Raw genomic sequence first — 13517 nt, 5'->3', positions numbered from 1 at the left:
GGTGGCACTGTGGGCACTGCTGGGTGGCACTGTGGGCACTTCTGGGTGGCACTATGGGCACTGCTGGGTGGCACTGACGGGGGGCACTTATTTATTGATGGGTGGCACTGGCAGGGGTCCTGGTGGGCACTGGCAGGGCTGGCCGTGATCGGGACTGATGTCCCGATCACGGCCGCCGGTGATCGCCTCTTTTTTTTTTCTCCTCGCGCTGTCAGCTGTCAGAATAATAGCCGATTGCCGGCTCCGTTGTATCACATGATCAGCTGTCATTGGCTGACAGCTGATCACGTGGTAAGGGGTCGGGATCGACCCCTTGCTCGGATCGGTGATCAGGCGAGTCTCATAGACTCGCCGATCACAGAGCGCGCCGCGCGCGCCCCCCTTTAGGGGACGCGCAGGCTGCTCGTGCACGGGACGACGTCAATAGACGTAGTCCCGGCAAAGGAGGTCCGCGCTGTAGCCGTCATTTGGCAATAGCGCGGATCTCAACTGGTTAATGGGATAATAATGAAGCTGCTTTGCTGGTGATACTGATGTAGGTATGCCAAATGTATTTTAAAAGGCATTTGTTTTGTACGATCTGAAAATCGCGAATCAACACTCACCAAACTTCTACTAACACTAAATTAGCAGAAGGGGCCCAAAGGATAGTGCTTGAGAAATTAACTTCCTCTTTATACTCTCATAGTACGTCATTACGTTCGTGTTTGTCAAACGGCAATTTGCGAATAGTCTGCAAGACAAAATCCTGCATACGTGCTTTTGACAAAAATCTGACGCACGGCCGTCCAACAATCAAACTGTGTGTGCGAGGCTTAAAGAGGAAGTAAAGCCAAAAAAAAATAAAAAATACACCCTGCAAGGCAAAGGCATAATGAGCTAGTATGCATAGCATACTAGCTCATTATGAATAACATTATGAATAACTTACCTGAGATGGAAGCCCCCAAAGCGACCCTCGTTCTCCTCCAACGCCGCCATCTATCCCAGAGTGACTTCCGGGTATCGCGGGTCCGGCGCTGTGACTGGCCGGAGCCGCTATGACGTCACTCCTGCGCATGTGCGTGGGAGCCGCCACTAACGGCATGATCGCTGTTAGCAGCGGCATGCTCAGTGTGCCTGTGCGCCGATGTCTGTGGCGCATGACGATAGCTGCCCTTGCGTCATATTTGGTCCGTCGGACCAGCATACAGACGGACGGTTTTCCCGATAGGAATTGATTCCTTCGGAAAGATTTAAAACATGTTCTATTTCTAGGTCCGTCAGACTTTTTGAAAAAAATTCAGCTGAAGCCCACACACGATCGGAATATCCGATGAAATGATTCCGTCCTTTTCTGCTGCAAAATCCGGTCTTGTGTACGCGGCATTAAGGATTGACCTCATGTTATATGGTTTTGGTAAATTTGAAGGAAAAAATCTACAGAAAATTGTATAGTGTGTATCCAGCTTAAAGCCTGGTACACACAATCAGATTGTTGGGCAACCAAGCGTCTGATTTTTGTCAAAAGGGCGTGTGCTGGGATCTTGTCTTGCATACTAACGGTACACAATTGTCGGGCAACAAACACGAACGTCGTGATGTACTACGAGGAATTTCAGCTCTTGGGAGCCACCCTTTGGGCCCCTTCTGCTAATTTCATGTTTGGTGAGCATTGATTCAGAGCATGCGTGTTTGCACTTTCAACTTTTGTGTGACGGACTTGTGTACTGACCATCAGAAAATCTGACAACAGAGCGTTTACTAATACTGTTCTAATACTTCTCCACTGTATCTAAAAATAGTCATACTTTAAAGCCCCAAAACAAATATTTATTATATTGCAGCTTACCTCTTCTTACATGTGGTGGTTGCATTCATTTTCTTTTTGTTAGGCTTTATTTCCACCTGTTTATCCAGTCAGTTAGTTTGTTGTTTTTCGACTTCCTCTAACAGAGCAATTTGTCCAGCAATAAAAGGCAGTTTAAGGGTTGAGACAAACCATGTAACATTGACAGGGGTGCTTACAATAGTCAGCTTTTATTAACCGCTTGCTGACCAGCCACCGCAGTTGTGTTGGCTCAGCTGTGCGAATTGCCTTCATTGTGCGTCGGGCACATACATGGCAATCCGTGAGTGTGCGCATGCTGCTGGAGGCATGCCCATTCGCTAGCGAGGGAGCCAACCAGTGGGTACGACGGACTTGATGTCCACCAGCCACCCGTGATGGCTCCAGAGAGAGGCAAAAATAGAGAGGTTTAAAAATGGCGCCGCCGAGATACAGAGCAGGATGTCCTGTGTATCTCGGCGGCTCTTGGTTACTCTCGGCGGCTTTTGGCGGCTTTTGCCGGACTGCGAGAGTGCCCCGAAAACCGCCAAGAGCGGGCAAAATCCGCTGAGAACGGCCGAGAGGCTCACAATCGGCGGGGGATCGGCGTATAACACGCACCCACAATTTTCCCCTGATTTTAAGGAGAAAGAAGTGCATGTTATACGCCGATAAATACGGTAATAATAAAAATGCCAAAAATATACCCCGTATTTTTTAAACGCGATAACTTTTGCGCAAACCAATCAATTGTGATTTTTTATTTTTTTGGGATATTTATTATAGCAAAACGTAAAAAAGATTTTTTCTTTTGTTTTTGTTTTTTTTTCAAAATTGTCACTCTTTTTTTGTTTATATTGCAAAAAATAAAAACAGCAGAGGTGATAAAATACCACCAAAAGAAAGCTCTATTTGTGGGGGAAAAAAATGACATCAATTTTGTTTGGGTACAGCGCCACACGATTGTCACAATTGTCAGTTAAAACTACACAGTGCCGTATCACAAAAAATGGCCTGGTCGGGAAGTGGGTAAAAACTTCCAGGGCTGAAGTGGTTAAATTATGTAAAACCTTTATCCCATAAGGGTAAAAAAAAAACAATTGCTGTAACTGTTTAAATAGTGTTTGCAGGAATTTGACTTTAACTTGTTAGTCTGGTCCATCTAAATCTGCTAGTGTATCTAACACTATTCTCTCCCACCCTGATAATGCTGCTGTGCAAAGTGTCTATGTAGTTCCTGGAGCCAGAATGGAGACAACCTAAATCAGGAAGCACATTACTAATGCAGCCACCACTTGCAGCTTTGCATAGTACTACCAGTATAAAACACAGGGGTGACCTTTTGTACTGCTGATCCTTCATTGCTAATGCCTAGTGAGCAGGTTGGGGGAACGTCCTCAGCTAAGCTGTATTGCTCAGCTGCAGTAGAGAAAAGTAGAGTCACAGACCTAGCTAAGTTCTTTGGCAAGTGTTCCTGGATCTCATGGCTAGCCTAACAGGATTACAAATGCTGTAGCAAGTCAACCAGTTCACATGTACATATTTCAGTCTTGTACCTACTAGGGTTGCCACTTTTGTGTCAAGCCAAACCCGGATGACGTTAGCGGCACAGGACAACCTTTTTTTCCCCGTAGTAAGCAACATAGGATTTTAAAAGACCTGGGACATATTTGGGTGCCCCAAGAAGAGTAGTAATGTGGCGAACAGTGGTTGTGGCCAAATTTCTCTTGTTGACATCATTGCCCTTACCCTTCAGTGATGCCAAACCTGCCCCCAGACAGCCACCCGCATCTCATGGACGGCAACAGATTTGTGTGTGACTATCTCTTTTACTTAGGAAGCCACAGCCCAGTCTGAATAATGTGCCCGGGTTTCAGGTGGACTGAAAACCAGACATATGATTCAAAACCGGGACTGTCCGGGTAAATCCTGGACAGGTGGCAACCCTAATCTAGGTGTTTGTTTTCCAAGTTTTCAGCTTTAAGCCTGGTACACACTACTGTCCACTCAAGGTTAGTCCAGCGATCTCCTCCACTGACCTGTTGTGTCCTGACATCCTCGGGAATTCCCCTCCCCTTGCCGCGAGAACACTCCGATCAGCGCTCTCTGCCATTGGTTGAGAGTGCTGATCGAAGTCAGTCGGCTGCTGGGTTTCCAGCACACACGTCTGACATACACACGGGCAGAATGTCGGATGGTATTTTTTGTACCGGCAAATGTCTCTCGACATTCTGCCGGTGTTTATGGGGCTTTAAAGCGGAGGTCCACCCTAAAATGGACCTTCCGCTCATCGGATTCCTCCCCCCCTCCGGCGCCACAATTGGCACCTTTCAGGGGGGAGGGGGGTGCAGTTACCTGGATAATCCAGGTAACTGCACCCACTTCCGGGCTAGCTCTCTGCGGAAAGGGGCGTACATTACGCCCCTTTCCGCAAGTGCCCGCCCCCTTCCGCAAGTGCCCCGCTGCCTGCTGGGAAACACACAGATCCCAGAGGCAGTGGGGACCGTCCTCATTGCGCAGCGCGGCTCGCGCATGCGCAGTAGGGAACCGGGAAATGAAGCCGAAAGGCTCCATTTCCTGATTCCCATACCCAAGATGGCGGCGGCAGCACTCGAGTGTTGATCTAGAGATCGGCTTCGGGTGCCGACATCGCGGGCGCGCTGGACAGGTAAGTGTCACTATTTTAAAAGTCAGCAGCTGCAGTATTTGTAGCTGCTGACTTAAAAAAAAAAAAAAACGCGGAGTCCCGGCGGACTCCCGCTTTAAAGTGAACTTTTTACCAATCATCTAAGACATCATCTGAAACTTTTCTTTAGGTGACAATACATAAGACTTAATTTTACATTGCTTCTCTCCCTGTATCAGCGTTCAAGTAACAGACTTCAGGAGCTCATTGGCACTAAGTCAGGTAAGAATATAAAAAAAAATACACTTACTTACAATATACATTAGGCCTTATTAATAAAAATGATGCAACCGATTATGACAAATGCTGGGCACTGCCACTGTGATTTACTTTGTACTACAAGTGCACTGCCAGTGAACTTGGAAGTGCAGTCGCTGTAGATCTGAGGAGGACATGCAAGGAAAATAAAAAAACATCATTTTAGCTTGCACAAGATTGGATGATAAAATCAGCAGAGCTTCCCCTAATTTCAGATCTTCCTCTCAGATCTACAGCGACTGCACTTCTAAGTGCACTTGTAGTGCAGAGCGGATCTGCCCTTAGTGAATCAAGGCCAGGGTTCGCACTAATTCTGAGTTCGGGGGTCAAGAGTTTTGTGAATGAGAGAAGAAAAATGGGTATTTGGTTTCCTCCGACTTTTGGTATCCCGGATCAAAGTCTTGAACTTGAAGACTTTAAAGCATCTTGGGTGGGACAAAGACTTTAATTCTCTGTCCAGGTCTTACTGGAGACCTGCAGGTTGTGTGAGCGTGCAGGCTTGCACACTCGTTATAAGTGAGGCTTGGGTAAAGTTCAGGGCTCCAGGCAGGTGGGAGGTGTGCTTCCATTTAAATATTGCTGTGTGCTCCTGTTAGGAGACAGGGGCAGGGGCAGACTGACAACTCATGGGGCCCCGGGCAATAGGAGATTATGGGGCCCCCAGGAAATCAGTGATTACGGGGCCACACAGTATACAATCACACAGTATACACATACATGTACACACAGTATACACAGACATGTTTCTATTGGGCTGTGAAGGTACTGGAGAGGTGGGTTCAGCTATAATCTCTGGATTTTTAGACCAAAAGGATGTCAGTAAGGGATATTTCACAGATTTTTACATACTGTCCTTGGTTTTACTGAGGCTGGCAACCCTGATGGGGACCCCTAGAGGCCCGGGGGACCTCGGTCAGTGCCCGAGTTGCTGAATGGTCAGTCCGCCCCTGGACAGGGGTTATCTACTCAGGAGACAGTACTTCATGTTTGAGAGGTTCCATGTCCATCAGGCTGAGAGAGTTGAGGCGGTTAAGCAAGTCTGGGAGACTGAGAGAGCTGGGACAACTAGGTGAGTTCATGGGACTGAAGGAATCTGTGAGTCTCAGAGAAGTGAGAGAGCCTGGGGTGTCAGGAGAACCCCTATTGAGAGGCCAGGAGTGGACCCGTCCAGCAGGGAGCTATAACTACAGGCTTTATGAGCCAAGAAAGCCCAGAGAGCCATGATAAACTTGGTGAGATGATCTGAGGGACCAGTGACCAGAGCAGCGGTTCTGCTGAACAAAGAGCCAGGTGGCTTGGTATTTTTCTGTTCTTTTGCTGAACTTTTATTTCCTGTTTTAAATAAAAGTGGGCTGGTAAGCCTTTAAAACCAGTTTGGACTGGCGTGGACTTACTACAAAATTCTTCTACCACTGAGCTGAATTCCCCTTCTCACACAATTTATGCCGGGTATTATTTACACATATAGTTTACTATACAAGTTTACTATACTTCAGCTGTGATTGAACACAGGGAGTCAGTGTGTTCACTGTGTTCATTAAGAAAAGGAAGGGGCCAGTAAATTACATATTGATTAGCCTCTTCCTCCACTCTCCATCTTTAAACATCCCCCGCAGCAGGTGGGGGAAGAGGAGGGAAGCCAGCAGCACTGCAGTGGGGGGGCGCCACACGGGGGGGGAAGCCCAGGCAGTAGGGGGAATTGGCAGGGCACAGAGTGCTTAGGGTGTGCCCAGGCACACCCCCTGCGCACGCCTATGTAATTGGATGTTGGAAGTCAGTAGAGCTTTTGCTCATTTACTAGGCTCTGGAGCAAGTGCAGTCTTTTGCCTTTAATAAATGAACCCCATAGGCTTTTAAGGGAGTTTAGGAGCAGCAAAGTTTAGAGCAGCATTTCTCAACCTTTTTATCACAGAGGAACCCCTGAAATAACGTTCCGGTCTCATGAAACTCCTGTAAAAAATGACTATACAACTCATGATGGATTAGTGTGATGCTCAGTGGGAAGAATGCTTCTTACACTTGTGGCCATGGGGAAGAATTACCCCCTTACAGATACAATGGTGTCAGTGGGAACTTATCTGAGAGGCAGAAATTGGTCATTGCTCAAGGAACTACTAGCAACCTCTGGAGGAACCCTGGCTGAGAAACCCTGGTTTAGAGGCAGAAGAATTGCGTTCAGCAGAGGATCTTTTGGACATAAAAACACCAAACATGTCTAAATGCACCTAAACACGCACTTCCGTGTTTTTTTTTATTTCATTGGCCAGAATAAATTAAAATTACGGCCAATTAAATAAATGCCCAAACGCGAAACGCTAATAAACTCGCCTAAACTAGTTTGAAAAAAATGCAGCTTAGGACAGTTATTAACGCTGTTTTTTTCTCATGTCAGGAGAAACAACATTTACAATAACCAGTGTGCATGAGGCCTTAAACCGTGAAGAGCTTTCACAAAGGGGGTTATTTACTAAAGGAAAATCCACTTTGCAATGAAAGTGCACTTGGAAATGCAGTCGCTCTAAATGTAAGGGGTAGATCTGAAATGAGGGGAAGCTCTGCTGATTTTATCATCCAATCATGTGCAAGCTAAAATTCTGTTTTTTATTTTCCTTGCATGTCCCACTCGGATCTACAGCGACTTTACTTCCAAGTGCACTTGCAGTGCAAATTGGATTTTCCTTTCGAAAATAACCCCCAAAGTGTGTTTGTATTCCAGAATGAAGAATCTGTGAGATTGTTTCTCCAGGAGACCGTGGCTGACCTTGGAATTCCAGCTGTTGTAAAGCGTAAGTTCATGGATACACGGGCTCTTTATCACAACAGTAATATCTCATTTTATACCCAACACTCTCTGCCTTGTAAATGCAGTAGAACTCTAAGAGCGGGTGTGTTATACAATATTTTTTTATGCATATACAACTTACTGTCCTTAAAGTGGTGTTCCACCCCAAAAAAAAGAAATTCATGAACAAATTAGAATTTTTTTTTTTTTACTCACCTCTAAATGGCTGTTGCTAGGATGTCCCTCGTAGTCTGCCTCCTTCAGTGCCTGGGCTCTTGACGTCACGTCCCTTTGGCACAGGAAGGGCTCAGCTCTGCCCCTCCCTCTTGTCAATCATCTGGGACACGTGACAGGTCCCAGATCATTGCGCGGCCAATTACGGCATGCGGCGCCGCTCGCGCATGCGCAGTGGGTGCCCAGCTGTGGAGCCACAGCCGGGCGCCCACAGTTACAATGCCGGCGCCACCGTACGGAGGGGGAGACGAGCGGGGCTTCGATCCTCTGCATCGCTAGACCCTGGGACAGGTAAGTGTCCGATTATTAAAAGTCAGCAGCTGCAGTATTTGTAGCTGCTGACTTTTATTTTATTTTTTTATAATGAGAACACCACTTTCACCTCCCTGACGGTATGCTTATGTCAGATTTTTGCGTCTCAAAGCATTGTTTTGCATAGAAATTTGGCGTTTTATATCATAGGCCTGTAATTCTTAGTAATAACTCACATAAATCTGTACAAACAAGAGTCTAGTAGACATCCCGGGTATGATAAAGTTTGAAACATGAAATCATAAATTATAATATAATAAATAACTATAAATAATTATATTAAAAAAATCAATCAATAGACGCTTATTGCGATTTTTTTTTTTACCAAAAATATGTAGAAGAATACGGATTGGCCTAAACTGAGGAAAACATTTTTTTTTAACCACTTAAAGACCGCCTCACACCGATATACATCGGCAGAATGGCACAGCTGGGCACAAGCATGTACAGGTACATTGCTCTTTAAGAGCCCAGCTCACGACCCGATACTGAGCTCCGTGACCGTGCCCGCAGGACCCGCGGACCCGGTCGCCGCCGGTGTCCTGCGATCGGTTTACAGAGCTGAAGAAGGCAACTGACAGGCAACTAGGAAGCACGGAGAGAGGTTTGTTTACACTTACCTCCCCCTGTGCTTCCTAGTTGCCTGTCACTGATCGTCTGTTCCCTGTCATAGGGAACGATGATCAGTGATGTCACACGCCAAGCCACGCCCCCCTACAGTAAGAAACACACATTAGGTCACACTTAACCCCTTCACTGCCCCCCAGTGTTAACCCCTTCACTGCCAGTGACATTGTTACAGTAATCAATGCATTTTTAATCGTACTGATCGCTGTATTAATGCCAATGGTCCCAAAAATGTGTCAAAATTGTCCAACGTGTCTGTCATAATATCGCAGTCACAATAAAAATCACTGATCACCACCATTACTAGTAAAAAAATTAATTATTAATAAAAATGCTATAAAACTATCCCCTATTTTGTATTTTGCACATGCCTAGTTTGAGGTCCGTGGTCAGGGTGATCATCATAAGGGAATGCAATTCTTTCTTTCCAGCATTTACTGTATGGATGATCTCAATATATATAGCAATATGTAAAACACCATTCTCTTTAAACCTGACAAGTTCTTCTTACCATGGGAATGAGAGTCCTTCAGTATGAATATGCAAAGTCAATATATGCAAACACAATATAGGGTGTCTAGCAGTGCATACAATGAAGTAACTGTTACCTTTCACCATATTGCATATCATAGTATATACTAAGTTATATATTTAAAGAATGATTTTTGTACAGGTTTGGGACCAGCTTTGACTTCACTGATGAACACCAAAGGCCTAAGTTTATTTGAAATTATAAATCCTGAAGTCATAACACACGAGGTAAGAAATGTACAGGGGAGAATATTTGGGATAAGAACTAAACTACACCAATTTTCTTGATCAAATGTGTCAATTAGCAAAGCTGTTCTCTTCATTCATTGCAGCAAAACAGGCCCTACCTTCCGTTCTCCAATGCATTAAAATAGCAGTATGTGTGGGTGCCTGGACACTACTGTGTCTACAGCCTCATAGCTGTATATCTGCAGTGTGAGATCTAGGGTGTTACTGCCTGCTCGTTTCAGGAGATTTGGGGTTAAATTTGGTGATGTCATTACTGTATTGCTCACTATATTCCTTGCTGGAGGCTCTGACCTGGGAAGCAAAGCCCTTCCTTTACACAGAGACACAGTACAGAACAAGGAACGGTAAGTCAATAATGGGGAAAAGATCAGCTGTACAGGGCAACCATGGGCCATAGAGGTCACTAGTCATTTGTTTTCTGCCTCTCTCTTTTTGAGCTTTAAAAAAATGTGCAGACCGCCCACAGTATATATACGTCATAATTTTGATGTTAAATACCATCGTTATGGCAGCAGCTACAGTAGCTGCCATAAACCTGGTATTGTTTTATTCTGTGGGCGATTCTGCATTTATTAAAAGTAGTTCCAGCGGCGTATTGGCTGCGAGATTACTTTTAGAGGCGTCGGGAGAGGTGCCTCTCCCTTCCCGCCACTTCCCGGTCATTTTCGATCTTACTGAAGCGGTCAGTAAGCCCGGAATTGATCCCATGCGACCGATGGCTAGGCAGGAAGTCAAGTGAGGGCAAGATAGCCTCCACTTGGCTCTATGCCCTTGGAGGACCGGAGCAACCTCCAACGCCACTTCCGGTTCTAGGGCTAAAAGGGGTCAAAGTCAAAAGTCAAAGTGTCAAATTATTTATTTATTATTATTTTTTATTATTTTTTGCTTTTAGGCTGGATTCACACCTATGCATTTTTAGTGCTTTTTGCATTTTTTAGATCTGCACTACAGAACGTGTTCCATAGGAAACCATGTTAAATGGACTGTAGTGCAAATCTGCAAAATGCAAAAAGCACTAAAAATGCGTAAGTGTGAATCCGGCCTTAAGGAGGACCTGCTTATTTCTACTACAGGGGATGTTTACAATAAAAGTGATTAAAAAAATAAATAAATAAAGGGACGGTGTAAAAATAAAAAGTAAAAAAAAAATAAGAAAAAAAAATGAAAGCGCCCCATCCCTCCGTGTTTGAGCACAAAAGCGCAATTATACATAAGTCACATATGTACACGGTGTTCAAACCACACATGTGAGGTATTGCTGCTTTCATTAGAGCGAGAGCAATGATTTTAGCACTAGAGCGAGAGCAATAATTATAATACTTCGTTAGAGCGCGAGCAATAAATTTAACACTCTGTAACTCTAAACAGATAACCTGTACATATTTTTAAAGCATCGCCTATGGAGATTTTTAAGTAACATAGTCTGTCGCCATTCTGCGAGCGTGCACAATTTTAAAGCATGTCATGTTAGGCATCTATTTACTCGGCGTAACATCATCTTTCACATTATACAAAAAAATGGGCTAACTTTAGTGTTGTGTTTTTTTTCTTAATCATCAACGTGTATTTCTTCCACCAAGGATTGCATTTGAAAGACCGCTGAGCAAATACAGTGTGACACAGGGGCGGACTGACAACTCATGGGGTCCCCGGGCAATAGGAGATTATGGGGCCCCCAGGCAATCAGACATTATGGGGCCACACACTATACACAAACACACAGTATACAATCACACAGTATAAACAGACATGTTTCTATTGACTGAGAAGGTACTGGAGAGACAGATGTAAAAAAAACACAGATTTTTACATACTTTCAGTGGTTTTACTGAGGCTGGCAACCCTGATGGGGCCCCCTAGTGGCACGGGGCCCTCGGGCAGTGTCTGAGTGCCCCAATGGTCAGTCCGCCCCTGGTGTGACATAAAATATTGCAATCGCCATTTTATTCTCTAGGGTCTCTGCTAAAAAAATAATAATAATAATGATTGGGCTTTCTAAGTAATGTTCTAGCAAAAAATACTAATTTAAACTTGTAAACAAAAAGTTCCAGAAAAGGCCTTGTCAGCAAGTAAGGAAAGGGGGAACTGAGCCTTTCCCATTGGCATAAAATAATTTTTTTTGCAGACATTTTGTCATCCAGTGAGTGGGTGTATCCATTTGTGGATTTATGTACGTGGTACATATAATGCCCAGGGATTGTAACCTTCTGCAAGATATCCCATGACACTGTTCTATATCCTCAAATAAAGTGATTTATTTTATTCATTGTAATCAAAAAGATTCTTATTTTCAGAGGAGATCTGACTAGGTCAACACAAGCATTTTTTTCTTTTTTTTTTATAAGAACACTTTTGATACTATCTGAAATTTCATCTAAGATTTTTATTGAACACCTTTGCTCTTCGTTTTCAGGGTTACTTAATAGTCCGACTGGATTTTGGATTTCCTCATCATTTGCTTGTAGACTTCCTGAAAAAGGCTCTGTAGAAGACAACGTCGCTGTGAACTTATCCATCATCACCATGCCATTGAGATAAAAGAAAATAGATGTTATCTTTTGTTTTGCCTCTAAAAGGATTAAACAATAAACACATTTGAATGCAATATTTCCATCCAGTTGAAAAATTCATTCATGTTCTTTTATAGTATATAACAAACACACATGCAACACTCGCTTGAGTTGTAAAGCCAAAATGTTTTTGCATTGTTTTGAATAGACCGGGGAAGGGGTTCATCCTCTGTTCCTGGAAAGAGGAAATTAGGACAAATTTAGGGGTAAGGAGAGAAAATTGTTGCAATTACAAATGTTTCGTCATTCCCATAATTATTTATTTTGTTTGTATTGGTATGACACAAAAAAGTGGGGAAACAAAAAGCCAAATCTGACACATTCCACGCAAAATTCCAAAAATGAACTAGACAAAATTATTCGCACCCTAAATTTAATATTTGGTAGCACATCCCTTGGGAAAAAATAACTGAAATCATTTGCTTCCTGTAACCTTCACTGAGTTTCTTATGCCGCGTACACACGATCGGAATTCCGGCCAGAAAACAGACCGATGAGAGCTTTTCATCAGAAAATGCGACCGTGTGTATGCTCCATTGGAATTTAGCTGTCCGAATTTCCGCCAGCCAAAAATTGATAGCATGTTCTCAATTTTCCTGACGGAAAAACTTTCTATCTGTAATTCCGATCGTGTGTATGCAATTCCGACACACCAAAAATCACGCATGCTCAGATTCAACTACGAGACAGAAGATATTGGCTACTGGCTATTGAACTTCCTTTTTCTAGTCACGTCGTACGCGTTGTACGTCACCGCGTTATAAATGATCGGAATTTGATGTGACCGTGTGTAGGCAAGACAGCTTGTGCCGAATTCCGTCAAGCTTTTTCCGACGAGAATTCTCTACTGGAAGTTTGGACCACTCTTCTTTCTCCAACTGCTCCAGGTCTCTCAGATTGGAAGGGTTCCTTTTCCCGATCTCTCCACAGGTTCTCCATGAAATTTAGATCTGGATTCATCACTGGCCAGTTCAGTACTCTCCAGCGCTTTGCCTTAAACCATTTCAGGGTGCTTTTTGACATGTGCTTTGGGCCATTGTCTTGCTGAAAGACCCATGACCTCTGATGAAGAGCCAACTTTCTGACACTGGGCCCTACATTGTACCCCAGAATTCTTTGTTAGTCATAATGCCATGTACATGGTCAAGACATTGAGTGCCTGAAGCACCAAAGCAACTCCAAAAATGATTGTAATGTGTGTGGTCAAGGAGGAAATGAGAGGAGAAAAACACAACGGTAGTGTAGAAGATCATCCACAGATCATGTACATGGACCACAGATAAGCCTCCTCCATCCATGTCCTACAGTGTAATCAGGGGTGTTTTATGAAGTCAGTGGGCCAGTGTCCCATTTGGCTGGTACTCAAAATTCTTGGGGGGCACAATCAAACTGAAAAAAGAAACTGTTAGCAATGCAGGCCTGGTCTGTACACCTGTGTACCCATTATGAGGGGTTACTACC

The 13517-nt window shown here is 44.1% G+C and overlaps 1 protein-coding gene across 1 annotated transcript in view; it reads left to right on the top strand.

The window, feature by feature from the left end:
• Positions 1 to 12091, top strand: part of CETP (cholesteryl ester transfer protein) — a 95614-nt gene extending 83523 nt beyond the window's left edge. The window contains exons 13-16 of the mRNA XM_077454783.1: positions 4673 to 4715; positions 7468 to 7537; positions 9380 to 9465; positions 11900 to 12091. Of these exons, the coding sequence (XP_077310909.1) occupies positions 4673 to 4715; positions 7468 to 7537; positions 9380 to 9465; positions 11900 to 11974 (274 nt within the window). The 3' untranslated portion in view covers positions 11975 to 12091. The remainder of the gene's footprint in view (positions 1 to 4672; positions 4716 to 7467; positions 7538 to 9379; positions 9466 to 11899) is intronic.
• The last annotated feature ends 1426 nt before the right edge of the window (positions 12092 to 13517 follow it).

The sequence above is a fragment of the Lithobates pipiens genome, unplaced genomic scaffold (assembly GCF_037356315.1).
Source record: "Lithobates pipiens isolate NorthernLeopardFrog02 unplaced genomic scaffold, aLitPip1_a1.2 Scaffold_10, whole genome shotgun sequence".
Classification (NCBI taxonomy): domain Eukaryota; kingdom Metazoa; phylum Chordata; class Amphibia; order Anura; family Ranidae; genus Lithobates; species Lithobates pipiens.
Note: the sequence above shows the minus strand (reverse complement) of the source record. Positions and strands in the feature narration are given on the sequence as shown.